The sequence below is a fragment of the Sander vitreus genome, chromosome 11, assembly GCF_031162955.1.
Source record: "Sander vitreus isolate 19-12246 chromosome 11, sanVit1, whole genome shotgun sequence".
NCBI classification, from domain to species: domain Eukaryota; kingdom Metazoa; phylum Chordata; class Actinopteri; order Perciformes; family Percidae; genus Sander; species Sander vitreus.
Window position 1 is genome coordinate 8,273,469 of NC_135865.1, and position 22,540 is coordinate 8,296,008.

Sequence of the window (22,540 nt, forward strand, 5' to 3'; positions counted from 1 at the left end):
TTATGCTTAAGGTAGCTTGCCAAAATGACACTTGGCTATTGTCTGTGAGTCAGTATCTGACCCTGGCAAAAGGTCACGTGTAGAGAAAGAGTGATGAGTCCTCTCTAGGGAATTGATATCACTAATAATTACTCAATGTCAGAATGTCACACTTAAATTTGTATTAATATTATCAATCTTTTTTTTTTTATCTTATCAACTTAATGGTTCTTAATGGTTCTTAATGGTTCTTAATGGTTCTTAATGGTTCTTAATGGTACCAGGGTCTTATTTGGATCAAGTTGATTGTGAAAAATAGTCTGCAAAGTAAGAAGGCTACATCTCCTACAGTATCAACATTTGATACCCTTTGCTGCTCTTCTCATTTTTCAATGAGCCACATTTATTCTTCTCCAGCAAAAGGTGAAAACAGTTTTGAAGAATTTTATATTCAGATACTGTATAGAACTACAACTACAACCCTAGTCGTATATATAATACATGACAAAAGAAATGTTTGCATTTATGGACCCCACACTTTGTCTTGATCCAAGGTGGACAGGTTTTCACACAAAAGCGGTGAGATTGTGTTTCTGTTGAACTCACTGGAACTAAGAACCTGAGGTGAATGTTTGAGGCAGCGAATAGCATTCAAAGTCAACGTGTTCAAAATGTTTCAACTTGTGCAAAACTTGTACGTTTCGGGGGTTCTGCATGCTTGCTCTTAATACACTGTTGATACTGTTAGTCATATAAAAAAAAATCTAACATTACAGTATGACTTCACGTAACACTGAACAGTACACAAAGTGAGAGGTTGCTCAGTGGGCAGATCGGGTTTGATCCAACTCATATTGACAGGTATGTGTGGGCATGAGCCTTTGCAGTGAGGAAACGGGTGTGTGGGTGAGTACAGGGAGTACAAAACACAGGTGCCAGCAACACCTGCTGCACGCACGTACGCACATACATGCACGCACGCGCACACACGCGCACACACACACACACACACACACACACACACACACACACACACACACACACACACACACACACACACACACACTTGTGCCACCTACCCAGATGAAAGTGTTGGCTCTGTGGCATACCTCCCTTAGAGGCCGTGTTGAGGGTTATTGTTGCTATTTATATGATAAGGAGACATGCCATTGTGTACAGTACAGTACACTATGTACACACACACACACACACACACACACACACACACACACACACTGAGGCGTTTGTGTTTGCTTATGTTCCATATCTGAAGAGAATATGTGTATGTGCTGTGCCTACTTCAAGGTTTTCAATAAGACCTGCTACATTTACACTGTGGCTGGAACTGTATAAGTCAACACACACACACACACACACACACACACACACACACACACACACACACACACACACACACACACACACTCCACTGAGGGGGGAGAAACCGCAAACTTGGATAGTTTGAGTCTTAATGTCAACAACCACCTCTAAAAGCACAAGTGTTTGTGGCTGAACAGCCGTTTTAGATAAGCCAAAGGCTACCGAACGGAAGACTGATACCATCATAACAGAATGTGCTCGCTGTAATGGTGACTGATGAAACTGTTTTACGAATAAAAAAGAGGGATTAATGAAAAAAGAAAAAAGCAGGAAGATACCGATGATAAAATGTTTTTAATAAGAGAAGCAAGCAGTGAATGAATGAGAATAGGAAGATGAGATTTGTTTAGATTATTTACAGTAAGAGAGAAGGATGGAGCAGAAGAAATATTGAATAAAGTGAGGGATTATGGAGGAAAGAAAGATAAAGAAATGGGAGGGACAACCAGACATGATGAAGAGCTACAGTCCGGATGCAAAACATGCAAATAAAGAGTTAATTATACAAAACAAACTAGTTTTCCAGGTGAGCTTTACAGATTTAAAGTAACTTTTTAATTTGGCAAAAAATTCAGGGACAGTTGCCAACACCTGGCAAACAGCCAAACAAATGAAAACCCAGAAATGAGAAAGCAATAAACCTTATACTGTAATTAGATGTACAACAATCTTATTTGTACTGGTGTAGTGAGAAGAAAAGCTTTTGTCTGATGAAATGTAATTTGATTTAGCAGCATGCAGCCAGTGAGTTCGGGACATTAGGAGAGCAGGGTGCTGGAAGCTGCCAAGACCATGAACAGCTCTCTCCCCCAGACGCCCACCTAGGTGGGGGAAGATAAATAAAAAATAAAAAAAAACACATGTAATGGATTTTATACACTCTGTAAAGGAGACGTTTTGCACTTAGCTTACATCATCTTTTCTACAAATTGAAAAATAAGATTCAGTAAGAGGTTGCCCAGCATGCAAATTTGTAGCTCATTATTTAAAAAATGCTTTTCAGTCCCATCCCCTCTTTGCTCATATCAGTGCTGCTCTGTTCGCTAGAAAAGATATTGAGATCATTTCAAGGGTGTCAATGTGAAGGAATTAGCATAGGAACAGAGGAAGGACATGTGGAACAGGTGCAAAGACGGAGTGAAAGAAGGCAGACAGGGACACACTGAAACAAATATTTGACCAAATAGTTTGCTCCACGAATAATTATTTCAGTAAATTATACAATAATTTGAAGGGCTGGAAGTATGAAGGAAGAGGTTGCGAACAAGCAAGTTAGGGAAGGAAGGAAGAAAAGAAGGAATTGTGCTGTGCAGTATGCATCAATTTGGTTCCAGTTACTAGTTTCTGTCTCAGCTGAAGGCAATGTATTGTATCTGCATTGCCAACAAGGTAGTAATAATGCAGATAATCAAATCAACTGTTGTTCTGTAAAACTAACAGTGTGGCTTTGCTCACACACATAAATGTGAACACACAAACTCACACAGGGAAATTCATTCTTTCATTTCCGAACTAAGTGAGGCTAAATGTTGAAATATTTTTCGAGGAAATGTTGAGTTTTTACTGATTACATTTTGTTTATTGGGGTTGTTGTTGGTGTGGTGACACCCATTATGCAAATGTAATATTTGTGGTTGACATTATATTAGGAGTAATGGTTCATAATAGAGTAGCTCAATGGTTCCAACAGCAAGAAGGCACTGTATCCATCAGCTCCCTCTCTCCCATTACATTCTTGACCCTACACAGGCAGGTATGGATTCATAATAGAGCACATACAAACACACAACAACACAAGTCTCTTTTACAGCTGTCGCAGCTTTGTGCAGCACAGACTTTTTTCACCAAGCTGTCAATGCTGCTGCAAGAATAACTGCCTTCCAGAAAGTACCAGACTTACCACATTTATAAGGGGCTGCCTGTGGGTTTATGTGGGAGCTGTGCGCATCTGGTTGTGTGCCTTATAAAAGACAGAGAGGCAGGAATGGAAAACGTATAAGTGGAGGGGAAGCTCAGAGAGGAGGAGTGATTTAACAGTTGGGTAATGTTTGCAGGGCATTCACCTTCATAACTTCTACAGATCTTTAGCTTTGAGTGAACCTCAAAGCTAAAGATGGTGATTGGGACTTTATACTGTAATTGCATTGCTTGTCCTTAAAAAAGTTTTTATTAATAAGCATATCAACATGTCTAAAGTCCTAATTAGTGTTAAACTAATTTGTTTGGATCTATTAAACTAACAGATTATTACCATGACATTTCTATTCTGTTTTGTTTTTACCAAAGCTGGGAAATTACAAAAATATTTTACATTTTATATATATATATGTATATGTGTGTGTGTGTGTGTGTGTGTGTGTGTGTGTGCGCGTGCGTGCGTGTGTGTATATGTGTGTGTGTGTGTGTGTATGTGTGTGTGCTATCAGTGATTTGTGCTACTAAGCAGAGAGTTAAAATCTGTGTTAGGTTACACTCTCAGCAAAGGCCAACCACAAGAGACCTGTCTGAAGTGTGTGTTTGCATCTACAGAAGAAGAAGGTTCCCACTGGTATGCTTGCGTTTGTGTGAGCCTGCGGTGAACTGCATTCCGGTGCTAGAAAGATGAGATCTGGAGCACGTCATTATGTGAATGCAAATCATGGACCGCCCTCTAAATTCTGGGGTGTTGAAAACATTCCCTCATCCCCTAGAGGAGAGGACATTGTAAAAAAAATGCACAGAAAATTCTACTGGATTTATTGACCGAGCACAATTGAACCATATATAACAATTTAAGAAATGTATCCATAAATGAATGTCTATCTATCTAGATCTATCTGTCTGTTAAAGCACTGGTTTTAACTTTGAGTCGGTTGATGTGCGGAGACTCATTCACCCTTAGACTGCATTCACTTAGTGCGCGATAGAAATGTCGATGCATCCGTTCCTGTATGCATACACATCTGTGTGTACATTTGTGTGTTTTTATGTCAGAGGAAGTGTGAGAACCGGGTCGGTCTCCTGAGGAGAAGAATAACGGTGAGATAAAAAAGCGATGAATAAATGAGGGCAGGAGTGATGAGAAACACAGAAGAAAGAGGTGAAGAAATGCTGATGCAGAGGAATCACTGCTAAGGGCTCTCTAAGCTAATTAGAGGGCGAAAATCAAACTAGTATTATACTGTTTATAGATACAGCCAATTAGGAAGCATTGCACAGTGGGCCAGATGGTCAGGGATGTGGGACAGTCTGTAGTGATGTTATTTGGACCTTAGAAATAAAAAAGGCCCATCTTTAGATTTGACTTCTTCTTACAGTGGTTTCACTTACGTTGCATTCCTGCCTACTTCCTAAATTTGTTGATTCCTAATGGACACACACACAGAAACACATGCACAACACACACATGCACACACACACACACACACACACACACACACGTGTCATGTCCAACCGTAAGCTAGTTATCCCAAAATGTCATCATTTTTGTTCCATCATTACTCACTTTCGTAATTTTCAGATAAATAAGATGAGTGGGCAACACATTTCCTATTGTGATCTTGCAGCTAATCACCACCAGTTTGTGTGTAGTTAAGGAGGAGGGAAAGGCCAAAATAAATAAATAACAAACAAATGGGTACATGGTTTTGTTATGAATGTAGAAATAAATCTGGTGATAATGATTATTTTTATTAATACAAAAATCACATTTTAAAATTGTCATTTGCAATGTGATTAAGATAATTATTAATGAGCCATAATCAGCAGCTCAACCACTTTTTCCCTCTTCACTTCACGGAACACTTTTGAACACACTTTTAACTGTCAATGTTGTTTCTGATAAAGTACTGTGATTAGTGTCTCCTGTCAGTATGAAACAAAACACCTATTATCTGTGTGGGGATGTAAAAAGTAAAATATAGCAAAAATATATAAATAAACACACGTTAAACACACACCCAGAACCAAATCACTTGTTATTTAGCCTTTATTAAATAATAATAACATTAAAACAGATTTTTTTTCTGTACAAAGTCTACAAACAACAGTTTGAGTTATCTGGCCAGTGCATTAGGTGTGTGTATGTCTTAACGTGTTTGTGTGTGTGTGTCAGTGTGTATATGTGTGTAACCATCGAGACAAAAGAGGTAATACTATCGGAACTTCCAGAACGATAGTGTTGAAGTCGAGAGAGAGAGAGAGAGCGAGAGAGAGAGAGAGAGAGCGAGAGAGAGAGAGAGAGAGAGAGAGAAAGAGAGAGAGAGAGAGAGAGAGAAAGAGAGAGAAAATAGTTGACATAATTGTGTGTTTCTGTATGATTTTGTGTTAATTTTTAGCCATTGGCACACAATGTACTCACTGTTTAATGTGTTTGTGTGAGAGAGAAAGAGTCAGATAGCAATTGGGAAAGAGGGAGAGAGAGAGAGAGAGAGAGAGAGAGAGAGAGAGAGAGAGAGAGATCGGGAGACAAAAAGAGAGCTCAAGGCACTTGGAAAACAGTCCAATGAAAACGCAGTGGGATGGACGGAAATCCCTCTATCTCTCTGTCCATTGTTCCCTCCCTTCGTCTCTCTGTCCATGAGCATCTTTCAACACCTTTTTTTTTTATAACCCCCCTATTTTCTTAGTTTATTTCATCTCAGCAGGCCTCCTGACTACGGTAAATCCGTGCATGCCTTCGAACAGGAAGGGATGAGAGAGAAAGGCGTGAAGACAAGTGTGACATGACATGTTTGACTCATTTCCCTCTTTCCTTCCTCTCTTTTTTCTCTTTCGATTTACCCCCCCAGAGGTCAGCAACTTCACAGCTTCAGGAAACACAAAAAGGTCTTTCTGAGATTGACATTGAAAATGACAATGAGAAAGAAAAATACAAAGAAGACAAGGAGAGGACAGGACACCGTCTGGTCCTCCAATTAACATTTTTAAAGATTTCTGTCTGTGTCACTGACTCTCCCTCACAGTGTGTCTTTTTGTATTGTTGTTTGTCTCTCACCTTCCACCTGTCCTGCTGACAGTCTCATTTTATGCATTTACATTTTATGTTTGTTTGTCTTATTTGCCATCAGTCTACAGATATGTTTCCATGTAGAGAATCACCTGCCTAAAAGCCCTACAATTGTTCAGATGAAGATTTTCATATGACTCTTTCAAAGACTTTGACTGACTATGTTGATCAAATGTTCCCGACCACAGCTTGAACAGTCTGCAAGTTAAAAAGTGATATCTGTAACAGCAGATGCAAGGTCTGCTGCCGTGGGTTATGTTGCCATTTAAAATGTACCCATAATGCAACAGTCTCCCCTGATTTACATTAATTTGCAGCTAGGAAAACATTCATAAAGCGCACACAGAAGTAATGGTGTGGAGGTCAGGATGGATGGCGTATTACGCCAGAAGTGATTCTGTTTCAACTTTTTAACTATGACCACAACCTTTACAAATTACTTTTAGTTGTCTAAGAATCACCATAACAACTGAAGTTATGAATGAGTTAGATAGTTTTAGTTTTCACAAGTGTAAATTGTCGGAAAACATGTCAAAGTTGGAGATATGTTTAACATAAGCATTTTGTCAATATGCTAATTAAAAAAAAAAAAACACTTCTGAAGGGCATTGAAGTTATCCTGTGGAGTCTTCTCGTAAACATACAAAGTTAGAATATATTCACACATTGTGTGTATCTTTAAGGTCTAACAAATGCATTTCCTTTATCATAAAAGTATTTGCAAAGCCTTTTTCCCACTGGTAATTTAAAATCCTTGCAAGCTTGCGGTCTTCTTCTTCCCCGTTGCTGAAAATCGTTGCTTTTTTCCATTGCATGCCAACCGCCAGTCAGTGGAATAGTGTGAAACCACGTTGCTGCATACTTGCGTGCATGCATCAACAAAAAACATCGCTCCATAGTGTTACTAGTGGTCAAAAACTCCACAGGGTACCTTTAACTTTAAGTTAAGTTTCACCAAAATGTATTTAGCTGAAACCAAATAGTGGCATATTAATGTAATTCATGGGAGAAACATCTGTATAATGCTGGCCACACACATATGTGTAGGTCCAGTATCCTTACCAGGCATTTGATAATCTGAGTATAAACTTTTAGTTCTGACGTTCAGACGTCAGCAGGTTACTTCTCCTGCATGTAAACATACATTTTACTACTTTTTTCCTCTCTTTTTCTCTCCTTTTCTTCTCTGTCTGTCTATCTTTGTGTGTGTGTGTGTGTGTGTGTGTGTGTGTGTGTGTGTGTGTGTGTGTGTGTGTGTGTGTGTCCTTCTGTTCAGTCTCTCCAGCAGCACTGGCACTCCTTGATGGCTGTCCTCCGATACAGCGTATACTGTAGTTAGCTTAAGGCTCGATTGTGTGTCCAAGAAAGTCGACGGTACGATTTCCATTCTCCTCCTTTAGTCATTCCTTCTCCTTCTGTTTTTTTGTGTCCTTCTTTCAGGGGGGGGGGGGGATGACGCTAAGAGCGGTAAATAAAAGGCAGGATGATTTAGCACTCTCAGTCCAGGCCTCTTTTAACACTTGTTCAGACCCCCTGTGCACATACACAGCTCTTTGGCAATCCATAGGTTGCAATAAAACAATCAGTGACATTTTGTCCACACAGTGTCTGTCCATCATTTGGGCATCATACAGTCTATAAAGCAAAAAATATAGATATATATATACCAAAGACAAACCCTAGAATACTGAATCTAAAGCACGACTCCATAACAGCATGTTAGATTTAGATAAACCTCTGATGTTCTGTCTACCGTCTTTCTTTACCTTTCCTCTACTCTTTGTAAAGACTGATCATCTGTAATGGAACATGTGTGAAAATAGAAAAGGACTGAAGTAACAGTTAAGACCATGGAGTCCAACACAATGCTAAAGAAAGTCTAAAAATGGCGTTAAGAGCTCTACAGGGCGGCTACGAACTGAAGCTGGCTTTTCTTTACCCTTTTTTTTTTCAAACAGACACAAGTCTAAAACATAACAAAAACAGTCACCATTACTCTTCTATGCCACTGGTTTCACAAAGCGCAGACCGAGGGCAGACAAAGGAGCGAGCGCTATATGGCAGGCTAAATGGACGTTTGAAAAGTCCCAGAACTCATATCTAAAACTTTCAGAAACAAACAGAAAGAAAATGTCCTTTTTCATCCTCTTTTCCTTCTTCGCCTTTAGAAATCTAGATTAATTTGAGTAGTGTGGTTTGATAGCTTTTAAACTTCTTTAGGGGATAGGCATTTGCTTGATATGTGTTGATTTCAGTCAAAAGTACCCACGTTAAATGGTCCACTGGTGCTGAAGTCTTCACGAACAGTCAGAAGCTGGAGCTTTTTGATTTCAGCATGCCGTGTCTATTGGCCACATTCAAATTCAAGCCGATGAGGACAAATTTGACATTGCCCTTCTGCAAAGTACCAGTCATTGGTACATCTTCTTCATTAAGAATCCCATTAACGACATTTTAACTAAACACACCAGACTGTGCTGTCATTTGTGATCCAAATGTCCAGATTATCATGGGTGCTGTAGTCCATCCCCTTCCTAGCTTCATTCCAGTGGCTGGTGGGTTATATTCTATGGTAGATCTGTCATTCATATTCATTCCTTCATTCATTCATTCACAGGCTTTTAGAATCAAGCAGGCTCTCTCCTGCAGGCGGAGGAGATATGGTACTGTGGGTAGGGGAGACTGGGATCTGTGTTCTCCCAGTTTAGGCCTCATAGCATGTAGGGGAGCTCAAGTTCCCACTGGTTGGGAATCTCTGGGTTGACTGTTTCCCCCTTTAGACATTAGAGCAGGATATTAGGTAGGGGACACTGGGGATTAAAATAACAGATAGTGCTTTGTCCAAACCGAGAACCAAAATTACTATCGCCTGGGATCACGGGACGTGTCCTTCCCTATCGTTCTCCAGAGTTCTCCTCCTCCTCCTCTTCATGCCTCTGAGCAGCACCTCTGCTGGTTAATCTTCACTTTATGCTTAATCCCGTCGTACAACTCAAAGTTGTAGTTCTCCAGCGTTGTGGAGGAGCGCGAGGAAAGCCCGCTGTAGGAGCACGTGCAGTAGAGGAGCAGTCCTGCGCAAACCGCACCCATCAGCACGCCTAGAGAGCTCATCACGATGATGGTGAGGAGGATGGGGTCCAGCGTGTACAGCCAGGCGTTGTCCTTGTCTTTCTCTGACACCAGGGTGACGGAGGAGGGGTCCACATCAGAGGAGGAGGGGGTTGAGAAGGAGGACGGCCACCCTGGAAACACATAGTCTGGAGAGAACAGAGGAAACATTGGAAAACACTTCTATGCACACTTTAAAAAAGTTTTAACAAACATCCAATACCAGTGGTTTTGCATTTGTTAGCCTATTTACTATAATCACATATACACACACAAACCACACTGATGTTATTTAGACTGTGACAACCTTTGTATGAGAATTACATCAAGACGTCTAAAACTGTACAGCATGCATTCAAAAATGAAAAATAAATATAAATGAGTTGAAATTAAGAAGCTAAAACTCATTAAAATATTGAAATATATAACGCGTAAACTACGTAACCTTTGCTCAACAGTGCCACTGTGCCCACAAGTGACAATTACGAGATAATGGTGAACGTTAAAATGTAGTGTAATAGTAGGACAAGCTGAGAAGTGGCATAAAGTCAGAACTGGCTAAGTAATGTCACTTAGCAATATCTTTAGTTAGATAACATTAGCCACCATAAGCTACTGGACATACCAGCTCAATTCAGTTTTAAGCAAAGTATTGCTTGAAGATTAAATGGTTAATGTGTAAGAGAAGTATTTCTTCTTTCAACAGTTAGCATAGTCTAGCCTTAAGGAAATAAATGTAACTGTATCAGAGGCAAATGTCCCACGTCATAGCTATAGTTGTTATTGACTTCATAACTTTGGAAACATAATGAAATTAATTGCTGTAACGGTGCTCTCCAGTGTGTCTTGTGTGCGTGTTGTGAGTGTCTTGTGAATGTTGAAGTGTGCACATCTAGTTGGCATAAGCAATCATGCTAATCCACTTAATGAATGTATACACATGAACAAGCCAATCCGCAATTAAGTACTGCATTTAGAGTTTTATGGCAGAACACCCTGACACACACACACACACACACACACACACACACACACACACACACACACACACACACACACACACACACACACACACACACACACACACACACACACACACACACACACACACACACACACACACAGAGGGAAGCAGTAAACAGACAGTACACAGACTTGTTTAGTGGGGTAAAAGATGAGTACCTTTCTTGTGTCTGCCAAGGGGCTGGGAGAAACAAGGGATAGTAACACAAGCAGGCGCGTATACACACACACACACACACACACACGCACACACGCACACACACACACACACACACACACACACACACACACACACACACACTCAGGAAGTAAACCGTGATTGTTACAGACAGATGTTTTCTAGCTGCCCAGGAGGAAGCTGTCTGTCTCACTTTGTCTACCACGGAACATGAAAGAGGAGGAGAGGAAACACACACTAACATGCCCACATGCACACTTTTAGTTACTCTCTCACACTGTTCCTCTCTCTATACACTCTCACGCACACACACACACACACACACACACACACACACACACACACACACACACACACACACACACACACACACACACACACACACACACACACACACACACACACACCAGAGATTGTCTGTCACTGTTGCCTTGTGGAATCACAAGTGAAACGAAGAGCCATGGGCATGCCTCTGCTTAAAGAGCTACTGTACTGTTATTTTGGTGATACTTGTAAAACAGCCAGTATTGCCTCAGGCTGAGAGAAGAGGAGAGGAGAGGAGAGCAGAGGAGAAGAGAAAAGCAGAGTAGAAGAGAACTTGAAACCTCACCTCCATTGATGGGGGGCTTGTGGTTGAAAACAGGATCTTTTCCAAAATCCATAGGCCTGGGATCTGTTACGAAGACAGACAGAATAACAATATTATTCTCAACCATCTAGTCAAGTAAAGCTACTTTAGAGTTCAAAACATGTTGTGATAACATCACTCAATTTCTTATGTTGACAGCACACAAGCTACATTTGTAGATGGAAATCAAACACAAACAGCTCAAAGACTGAGTGATATTGTTTAAACGCTCTGAAGATATCAGGCAAGACTTCCACACGTGTAGAAGTGGAGACTTAACTGTGAAAAAAGACACAAATCTGTTTCATAGAAAAATATCACTTTTATTACCTTCACATTCCCCATAATATATTTTCTTTTTATTCCAAGACCATGAAATTCAACGAGCTAAAATACCACATTATACTTTTGAGGCAGGCCGAAGTGCAAGGCTTTGAAGGGTTTGGAAGCTAAATTTTGATTCAATTTGGTTTCATTCAAGGACATTGATATTACAATCCTCAGAAAAAAATAGAGCAATATCTGGGCAGCTGATAACCATTTATTGCTGGGGCAAAGAAACCAAAAACGTATTATGAAGTGAAACCCTAATAGATATTCAAAAGACGAGGAGAAAAACTAATTTAGTAGATATGAAAAAAAGATACGGAGCCTCATTTCCTCAGTTAGATAAGGTCATTTTTCCATGAGACAATTTTAACATGTGGCATCAAGACACTATACTTTCTATAAAAAGCCTTTACGAACTTCCAATACTCAGTCTGTAAGTAATAGTAAGAGATGCATACTCTTAAATAATACCGGCTATCTGGGAAATTAAGATATTTGCTCATGTACTATATATGATGTAATTTCCTTGAAATTGAAGAAGTGACTCAATCACATCTTTAATTGTTTAAAATTGAGCCAAAATGGACTTCCAAACCCAATTAGAGAATAAACAAAAGACATTGACTTGAATTTCATTTCAATTCAAACATTACAGCAACCAACAAATCCTATGCTAAATTGACTGTATTCATTCTCCGATGTTTGGTTGTGGGAATTTACTTATTTAATTATTTGACTATGGGAGTATGGGTGGCTCTTGGTTTTCTGTTTCTCTGTAGTTCAATATTTAAATAGCTTAACGTGCAAGACAGTGAAATCCAGCACATGTCAAAAAGACAATCATAAAGTCAAGGTTTTTCCTTCACAGAGGCAGAGAAAGTCCACAGAAGTAAATATAATAGCGAGCTGGCTGAAGCCAGAGATGAACGTTTAAGCAGTTCACCACTTCAAAGCTGGTTTTATTCATGTTTATCCCTTGCTTCAGGCCATGTATCAGAATGACCAGTCTTTGCTGCTTCCAACAGGTTTACCACAAGAAAAATCTTTCTGATTAATAAAAAAAATAATAATAATAATTTTAAAAATTAAAGTTATTAGAACAAAAAAAATCAAAGAACAATAACATCATTGATTCATTTGATGAAAAATGACTTCTCAAAAATGACTACTGAGATTTTCCAAAAACTCAACATGTGGTTGCACTTTAGCCCTAAGGTGTGATTTCACATCACCGAAATTGAGGGCGGAAAGTGACAAATGAGAACAAAGAAATGAAATACAGGCAGTCGGAAATAAATTCTGACCAACAAGATGGACGTCTCAAAGCATGCAAGCCTGAAAACAAATTGCAGTGGCCTGCTGATATTGACCATGATTTCCAATAATGTTTGTCTGAACCACCCAACTAAATAAAACAATGCTGTCATGTTATTCTATGTAAAAAGCTGTTACTGTGCAGAATAGGCAGTTAGCCCTCAAACAAGGGATACCTACCAACATTATATCTCCTGGAGGTCTTACTGAAATGTCCTCTTCTTGTAAGACTACACTTAGTACATGCACATGAAAGTATCTAATCTCTTCGGTCTTCTGATTGTGTAAATGTAGTCTCAAAACAGACCCTCCAGCTCTAACTTCTCTGTTCTCACAGTCAACTGAAATCACCACAGGCATCGACAAAACATTAAATCAACGGAGAGAAAGCTAAAGAAGCAGGATAAAAAAAAAATGGATGCTTGGACACTCTTTGGACGACTGTTGGACGACTTTCTAATGATCCTGGCTTAAAGCCCTCAGGCTATGGGATCCTGAGAAGAATCATCACGTGGATCTGGAAGGAGATTAAAACTCCCTGTAGCCCCATTTTATCTCCACTCTCCAATTAGCAAAGAGAAGAATAAAAAGGGGGCTTTTTTATTCAGGAAAATACATGGATGGCTCTTTGGCACCGTACGCTGTTCCAGTTGGGGCCCGAGGACCTGCTAGAGTGCTTTCACTCGTAATACTTCTCCAGGAAACTGGAGGAGCAGGCAGAAAGAAAAAAAAAATAGAAATGGCCTGAAGGCTAGAAATGCTTACCGCAGGGTTTTATGAATGCAATCAGCTCCATTAACTAATTAGAAATATTAAAAGGCGTCAAAGTAGTCAGTGATGGAGAAGGGAGAGGGAAGTGAGGGAAGGTTGATTTAAAAGCGCTGCATGAAGAGACGCCAGCACATTTTCCAAATCTTGCAAAAAGTTTGAGAGAGAGAGAATGAAAGAGAAAAGTGCATGGGTAGCACAACATAAATACAGTCATATATCATTCCTCTGTTTGAATTTCGGACCCACATTGATTGGGTTACAGCACAGGGCTGCTTGAGTCAGTCACATAATGTGTAAATCATACACAAGTCGATTGAAATGGAAGGGAGAGGGGATGGATATGCAAGCATAAAATGACGCAAATATTTGTTGACTAAAGCACAAAACCACATTTTATGAGACAATTTGATGAAATAAGTCAATATGGAGAGCTGCAGAGTAGATGCACTTGCTGAACACGCATGCAACAAGGATTTAAGTGACTGAATTTGTTGGAAATCTTTGCTAATACAGGTTTGTTAGATTGTGTGTGCAGTAAGTATAATGTGGCTCCATCACAATGTTCTGCCAAAAGACTTCTTTCATCTGCTTTTGTGTTTGAAACATCCTGCCCTCCTACTTCAATTCTCTCCCTCCTTCAATCCAAACCCCAACCTGCCTCCCTGTTAGCCTTCCTCTCAAAGTAAAAGAAAAATCTATCTTTAGAAAGTATAGAGCAGTTTTTTTTTGTTTTTTTTTTATTTCTTTCATCTTCCTCCATCTCTGGGTGCTTTCCTTGGAGGGAAAGAGGCCCGCTTAATGGGCCCTTCTCCTCTGAGAAATGTTTTACTCTTTTCCATTTCTGCCTCTCATTTTCCCTCCTGTGTTTTTTTACTGGAAGGATTTGCGATGAAGGGAAGGAGCAGAATAGGAACAAGCGGATTTTGATAAAAAGGCTGGGGGATTTGAGCATGAACAAAATGGTGTTGGGGTGTAGCACACAAGACAAGATGGTGAACTGCTGTGAATTCCAGAAAATAAGTACCACATTGGTGTGCCCAATTTCACAGACTTGGATCTGAAGTTGATACAGGGCTTCTCAAACCCAAACCAACTAGTCTCGCATTGCCGGACTTCCTCCACAGCGCTGCGGAGGAGGGTCTGGCTAGTCTGCACAGCATTCAGGGATGGGAGAAAAACGTGATCTGGCTTATTGGCATTTCTTCAAACCAATCACAATTGTCTTGGGTGGCGCTAAGTGCTGGACGCAGGTACGGTGCCGCTGCAAAATAGCCTCAGGAAGGAACTTGTTTTGATGGAACGTGCTCGTAGGGAGGTGAGCTCGGGAATTAAAATGGCTGTCGAGTATGTGATGAGAATTTTACTTTAAAAAAAAGTATGGGTGCAACGGATCACAAAACTCACGGTTTGGATTGGATCACGGTTTTGAGTCACAGATCAGATACATTTTTCAGATCAGGACAATAAAGGGGGTAATTTAAATGATTTATTAAATGCAATAACTTTTAACAATAATAACTTCTTTCACCAGTAAATTGCTGTTAAATGACAGAAACAGATGAGAAAAGGGTATTTCACAATAACTTTAAATGCACCACAAGGTTTACCAGTTTTAAGTAAACGCAACCTTTAGTCACATCTGTGTTGTTTCTCCGACAACAGCTGTGACCAGTGCTGGTTTGTGTCTTTTAGCTCATGGATTTAGCGGCAGACTGTGGTACGTCCCCGGTGTTGGAATCCTCTACAGTGAAATACAGTCACACTTTTACACCGTTTAGCTGGCAGCATTTTAACCATGTTTAATCCAGCTACTAGCTAACGGTAGGCTAACGTTACCTGCTGGCAAGTGTAACGTTAGTGTTAACTAGCGTGCCATGTAGCAATGCTTCTGCTGTCTCTAAGGTCGGGTTTCTATTAGCACCGGATTTTAATATGCGTTGCCTGTATCTTTCCACGGCAATCCTCCATAGAGATTTATCAGCGTATACTTTAAGTAACAGCGACAGTAAACATTTATTTCACACTATTATTAGGGTTAAACTCTGCAATTGATTCGCGGTCCACATGCATTCTGAACCGTGAGTGTTGATCCGTACGGATCAACTATTGCACCACTACAAAAAAGATAAATATAATTTGAATGTCAGTTCTAACTCGGATGTTTCCCGAATCGACCGGAGTTTAGAATGCCAACACAAAGAAGCGCAAGGTGAGGGACAACCAGCCGAAAATGAGGGACATCCGGTAGAACCTCTGGCGGCACCGGAACAATCCCGTAAATAAAACGTTGTCGATATAGACTACAAACAAAGCAAATTAATATATACTGTATATATATATTTTACATCACCTTAATACTTTTCACATAACATATTGATTTGCCTCTGTTTCGTGTCCCTACATGAAGTTTGATGCTTTAAATGAAGGGAACATTTGCTGTTGCAAGATGGCTTCAACGTGAGAAATTGACATCAAATGAAAGCCAAGAAAAGTTGTTAAGATCATCTCAGTGAACAGTAACAACATAACTGTTGCCTTAAAACAATAGTCAATGCGTATAAAAAAATAAACATTGTATAACTATTATACATAATAAGCACATGTAGGCATACTGTAACATGTGATTACAAAGAAAGAAATTATATTTAATTCACAACCAGTACATTACTCAACTTGTTTTTATATTAAGATTCACAGTAAATATAAATCATCAAAGCCTTCATCAAACCAGTATCAAGAAGCAGAAAAGTGCTAATGTTACTCCCAAAATTTCAATAACGTGTAATCCAACTTCAAAAATGCATCATGTCACACCACTTTTTATGCAAACTCATCCGTGTAAACATTGGAAAATGTGAAAAATTAATGCAAACACATAAAGTTAGACAGGTGATTAAGAAAACACCAAGACATCTGTGTGACGGTTGTGCTGCACTGGAATCAGTCTTATTTGACAGATCATGGTGAATAAAATAATTAAAGGAACTGACCAGTGATCCTGGATCAGTAGTTTTCTAATAGGCTTCATAAGTATAGAAACTCTTTCTCACAGCATTAGTTTGGTCTCACCTGTTGAATACAAGCAAATCTGCGTAGCCAAGTGGACCACACTTTGAGGTCATTAGGCTAATATGCAAACCATTCTGATTTTCACAAATTAATTTGTCACGCAAAAAGATCAAAAAGACTTGAACTTGCACAGACTTCAAAGAAAAGTACAACTGCATACAAAGGTGTTTAGTTTGAACATTAACAGACAGGCATTGGATTATCTATCAAGGCAGATAAAAACTTCAAGGCAAAAAAAAAACTTTATAGAGTCCATTCATACTCTAATTTAACACTGAGGCACAACCTTGTTCTGGAGGTGAAGAGGTAATAGTTTTAAAGCACATTTTAAGAAAGGCATATCAGGATGTAATGAAAAATGCACTCAGGGTAACACGCGAGACTCAATTATTAGAAAAGTTTTGAAGTGTTCGTGCATATGTGTTGGAGAATTTTGAGCTTTTGTGTGTCTTGATGCTGAGAGTGTTTGTTTCTAAAGTAGGTCTGCGGTATGCGATGTAAGCTGTCTCATCCTATCTTCCCTCTGTGTAAACCAGACAAAGACCAGCACAACACTGATTTCTTGCTCACAGACCAAAGGAGTCACCCACGGTGGATATGTAGCCGTCTATCTGTCATGGCTAGACGGGCAGCACTAATTCTCCCCATACCTCTTCCTTTTCTGTTCTTAATCCATCTCTGTCACTCTCGCTCTCTGAAAGGCTAGTGCACAAATAAACAGCAGTTTCATTCAGACCCAGTGAACGAGCCTTGTTTCTTTATGCAGCACACATTGTGACTTCTATCTTCCTGTACCTGTGTGTAAATCCCCTCAGACAGGGTATTTGGAGGCAGGCAGTGTCCAAGCTGCAGATCAGAGCAGGCCAGACAGACACATCCTGCTCCAATATTTCTAGAAGAGGATTGTTACAACAGTGACAATGTAGACTGCATGTTTTGTCCATAGTCTGTTAGGCAGTCTACCTGTTATCCTGATCACAATCCATTTCATTTTCAGGTTGGGGTGTATCTGTAGGAGCCAGTATGCTAAAAAAAAACAGTGGCACTTTAATCAGGCACTCAGCTGCCATCAGAATTGGCAATTGAAGTTCTTTCATTTACTCTCCCCAGTGATGGTAAAGTTTAATGTCAGCAGTTCATTCTGCCAGTGCCAGCCACGAGGAAGTTTAGCAAAGGTGCATGCTGATCAGTTAATTAGATCAGTCATCAGTAACAGGAACTGCAGTGTCTCTTTCATGTAGATTCTCTTCAACGAAGAGTGGCGATTATGCTGAATACGGCTGTATTTCAGGGGGTTTTCACACCCTTTCTTTGCTTTATTTGAACAAAGCATTCTAATAAAATCATATCATTCACATGTAGTCCAATTGTTTTCAACACTGGGAATCATAGCTGTCATCTTTCTCCAGTCTGATGGTGAGCATTGGGTCAAGACAGGGCCCAGTACCTGGGTACAGGGGGTTTTGGGTGGGGCTCCCAATCAGATTATAGCTGAGGTTTTGGTTCTGGTAGGAGTTTTGGTGACCTTGCTGATTTGGATGTTGGCTGTTGTGGTACATCACTGAATGATGATGACTAGCGCTGGTCTTCTTGGGCGCCCAGTGGTACCGATGGCAGCACAGTGTCACCACCACGGTTAGAGTGATCAGCAGCAGGAGGGCAGCGCCTCCCGCCAACACATAGTACCAGTAGGCAGAGACAGGCTGCACCGCCACTGTGTCTACTGTGGGCTCCATCCCAGACATGGCACCCCCTGGAGGGCAGGAGGACACATTACTGGTTGGCACTATGGACGAGGGTTGCAGGCATGCAGGCCGCATTGGAGACTTAAAAGCTGTTAATTGTCTAATTGACTGTTCTGCTAAACCCCTCCCCAAGACAGTGATTGCCAAATCATAGCTTATTAACCTCAACTAGGCATGGCAGGTGTGTCAAGCTTTGGATTTCTCCACATGCTGAATCTTGTGCTTGGGGCTGTAACATACTCTGTATTTTAAGAATTTGTAGGATGTTTTGTTGCCCTTTCAAAACCATCCACATCATTTATTAGCTACCTAAACCCAAACTACTAACCTATTTTTTCCTTAGATCATCATCTGGGTAGGACAACAAATCCTCCAAACCATACAATGATACAGGTAATTTATTCCTACCCTCTAATATGACTCGTAGCATTTTTGTCCAAATATGTAAACCAGATAACATGAGGATCGCATTTTAAAACACGTCGTTAACGTTGTGAAACGGTGCAGTTTGGTTAGGTTTAGGCACAAAAAACACTTAGTTTAGTTTAAAAACATTTGGGTTTGGGTAAAAATCGGTACATCTGTTACGTAACTTCATTTCTGTTTTATTTCCAAACAGAACATGAACCCTGGTCTCCTGGACATGTAAAAAAGTTTTGTTGTTTGTTTGACCCATCCATAACCTACCACCTAACATGAAATATTTTTTTTAATGAATTTCTTATACTTCATCAACTTCCTGCTTTGCTCCCATCATAATTGCTAAGGCCACTAGGGGACGCCACTACTATACTACTATGATTTATGTGGGCGTTTTTTCATGACTTTTTGCCTGGTACATGCAGCTTTTAGCTTAATTAGCTATCTAGCAAACGCTGATAAAAATCTGACATTTCAGCCGGAAAAACTGATGAGAGCCAGCTAGAAATGAGAAGCCTGCTTTTACCTACCTCTGTCTAAAATCAAGGGTTTATTGTTTTCAAGAATGTCAAGTGTTAAAACTGCTATTTTCATCAAAATATATTGCATACATGCCATGCGAGAATAGAAAACTTGACAGGTCTACCAACAGTAACTACGGGGGGTGGGACTTAGCGAATGGTCAATTACTGCAGCAGTGAGCTGCAATTATTGTGCTTGTATTCAACTGAACATAATGTGTATGTTCTACAAAAACAGACTGTCAGCTTCAACATTTACTAAGTGAGCACTTTACCAAAATGTAAACACCCAATTGCATACGGTAAGTCATCTTCATTCATCAAAAGAATATGCTGATATACCAGTATAATTGAAACATACTGTATATGCATATGTTTCAATTATACTGGTTTGACCGGTTGTTGTAAAAGGTCACAAGCATTAGCTTCACATTGACACGCAGAGGCTCATGCCATGCGCTCAGATTAGTCTTCATTATGCAGTGACTGGCTGACTTGGACAAAAGGCGGGGAGTGTCAAGTGGTTGTATTTGGTGGGACGCAGCTGCTTTTATCAGGGCAAGATCACATTCAAGGGAGTCGAGTGGAGGGAGAAAGAGATGAAAAAAGGAAATCAGAGAGAAATTACAGGGGTAGAGAAAGGATAAGAGAGAAGGCATTACTGGAAGAAAGAATAGAGTGCAATAGATGGGGGGGTAGAACGTGAGGAGAGAGGGTAGGAGGGAGGGGAAGTTAAGGGAGAGAGCTAATCCTGCCATGATATCTTTAATCCTGCATTAGAGGGTTTGTCTGAAACTTCAATACTCTGTCAACTCACTGTGAAAGAAATCCGCTGAGAGAGAGGTTGTGGAAGAAAGAAAGACAGAGAAAACGAATGGGAGAGAACGAAAGAAGGTAAGAACGTGAAAGAGAAAAGAGAGAGCGAAAGGAAAGGAAAATAGAGCCAGGGCAAGCAAGAACTAGATGGAGACGAGAGAAAAGAGAGAACTAATGAAAGGCCAGAGGAAGGAGAGGTGCAGAGAAAGACACAGAACCTCAAGGAAACAAGTGAGCTTAATTTTGTCTTTTAAAAAAAAGAAGTTCAGACATACTCTTTAAGGTTTTAAAATTGACTTTGATTGTAAAGCTGCACTCTAAGCAGCCTGCACAGAGAGCCTTCTCACTAGTGGATTAAGACACAGATGATTTCTAGGTCTGCAAAATTTACTTAGTTAGAGTTACTTTTCCTTTATTTCATCTAAATGGTTTCTGAATCACTGAATTACTATCTTTCTCAATCGAGGTCTTCCACTTCCACACATCAACAATCTTGCCTTATCTAACTGAGATACTTTTACAGAGTAGAGTTAAATGTCCTCTCTATAGTCAAACTAAAACCCAAATTAGTTTCTTTTCTTTGTGCATGTGTGTATGTATGCATGTGTGTGTGTGTGTGTGTGTGTGTGTGTGTGTGTGTAGCATGGTCAGTGTGCCGCCAGCCCTCTCTTTTCAGAAGCCAAATGCCTCCTTTGTTGCCATGGATACATAAACCCAACAGTGTGGCACACTAGTTCACGTCACACCACAATGAAGCTGCCATTGTAGTGTTAGCCGAGCATCATGTTATCAGGCTATTACACATTACACTTTAAATTTTCACTTCAGTTCTCCTCAAGTTTCTCCCTTAATGTAAGATTTTGGGTCAATTGATTGATTTTTTTTATTTAATATATTTGTATTTGTTTTGTCATTTGATAGATAAAAGAAGATTCTAGGTAGATTGCAATTAAAATCCATTGAGCCCTGCTCAGTTACTAAGGACACTGTCAGGACCAAGTCAGTCACACTTCCTCACTAGGGATGAAGTCAATTCGACATTTTGATTTACATGTAAATTAATGGAATTAAAATGATCTTTCAATAATTTTTTTGTCTATGATGATTTATTCAAACTCTAGTTTCAACCTCCTTTTCACCAGCAGGATATTGGCAGAAATCCCGCAGTCGACAGCCACAACCCAGACACTAACTCACATAAAGACACACAAAATAAATAACAACTGAGGCATTTATATATATTCTATTCAGTTCATCTATATTTATAATATATGCAGTAAGTCTTGAATAGGGTTCAACTGTATTCGCTCACCCAAAAAGAAACACTTTAGTTCTTAGCTCATTTTTCAACTGGCATCCCATGGGAGGAATCTAATCCTTCTCTCTGGGGCTCAGTCTCATGAAAACACACGTATGCTGGAACGGACACTGTTGTCATGCTGCGAGTCATACTATCCCTGCTCAGGATCCAATAATCTAAGAAACCCAAAAGCATCAGGTCAAATACCTAGCGTATGAGTCAGGTGAGTACAGTTTTCTGAGTTAGGTTTTTTACTATTTTTGGGAATGGTATTTTTGTTTTTATTGAATTGAATTGTGCTGCTTATGTATCTGACAGTATTCAAAGAATGTTTTTTGATCTATTCAAAAATCTATTTTGATCACACACACACACACACACACACACACACACACACACTGCACTGACTAAATAATGCACCCAGAATTAGTAATACAGTACAGTCATAAAACGCAATTAAATAAATAGATGTATACTCAAGTTTTGCAGTAACCTGGTGTCAAAGATCCATGATCAATGTGGACACTAATCACCAAATGCAAAAAAACATCTATAAAATCATAATGGTCTTGATATACTACTCCGAGTGGTCAAATACACTATATTTTTATGAGGTCCAACTTTGATTGAGCTTTAGTGTAATTCAGTGTCACCGAGGCCCACGATCAGTGATCATATACCAGTGATCATATGTTGTGGGTCTCTAAACAAAAGCAGTCTAGCGTTTAAGGTCCCAACCCAGACTTTGAAAACAATTTGGTAGCATAATCTGTTTAAGTCCTTTTTAACTGCTTTCAGACTGGCCTAGGATGAAGGAGAGAATGGGAAGTTGGATAGTGAACAGCTCTGCCTTTCATTCAGGTGGGCAGTAAAGAGATGGAAGAAGAGAGGCTCCTTGTATGGTGTTACATGATGACAGCACATCAGAAAGTAAGAATGAATGAGGAGTGAGTGTGCTGTTCTCTACAATT

The 22,540-nt window shown here is 39.8% G+C and overlaps 1 protein-coding gene across 3 annotated transcripts in view; it reads right to left on the minus strand.

The window, feature by feature from the left end:
- Positions 1 to 5,310: 5,310 nt before the first annotated feature.
- The window catches only part of LOC144526082 (neuropilin-2-like), a 106,498-nt gene continuing 89,268 nt past the window's right edge, over positions 5,311 to 22,540 (minus strand). For 2 of the 3 annotated variants that reach the window (XM_078263291.1, XM_078263288.1), the window contains 2 exons: positions 11,266 to 11,328; positions 5,311 to 9,603 (listed from right to left, as the gene is read on the minus strand). In XM_078263291.1, coding sequence (XP_078119417.1) covers positions 9,275 to 9,603; positions 11,266 to 11,328 — 392 coding nt within the window. In that variant the 3' untranslated portion in view covers positions 5,311 to 9,274. Of the gene's footprint in view, positions 9,604 to 11,265; positions 11,329 to 16,883; positions 18,521 to 22,540 lie in introns of those variants that run through there. The other variant, XM_078263290.1, reaches the window with a different exon arrangement.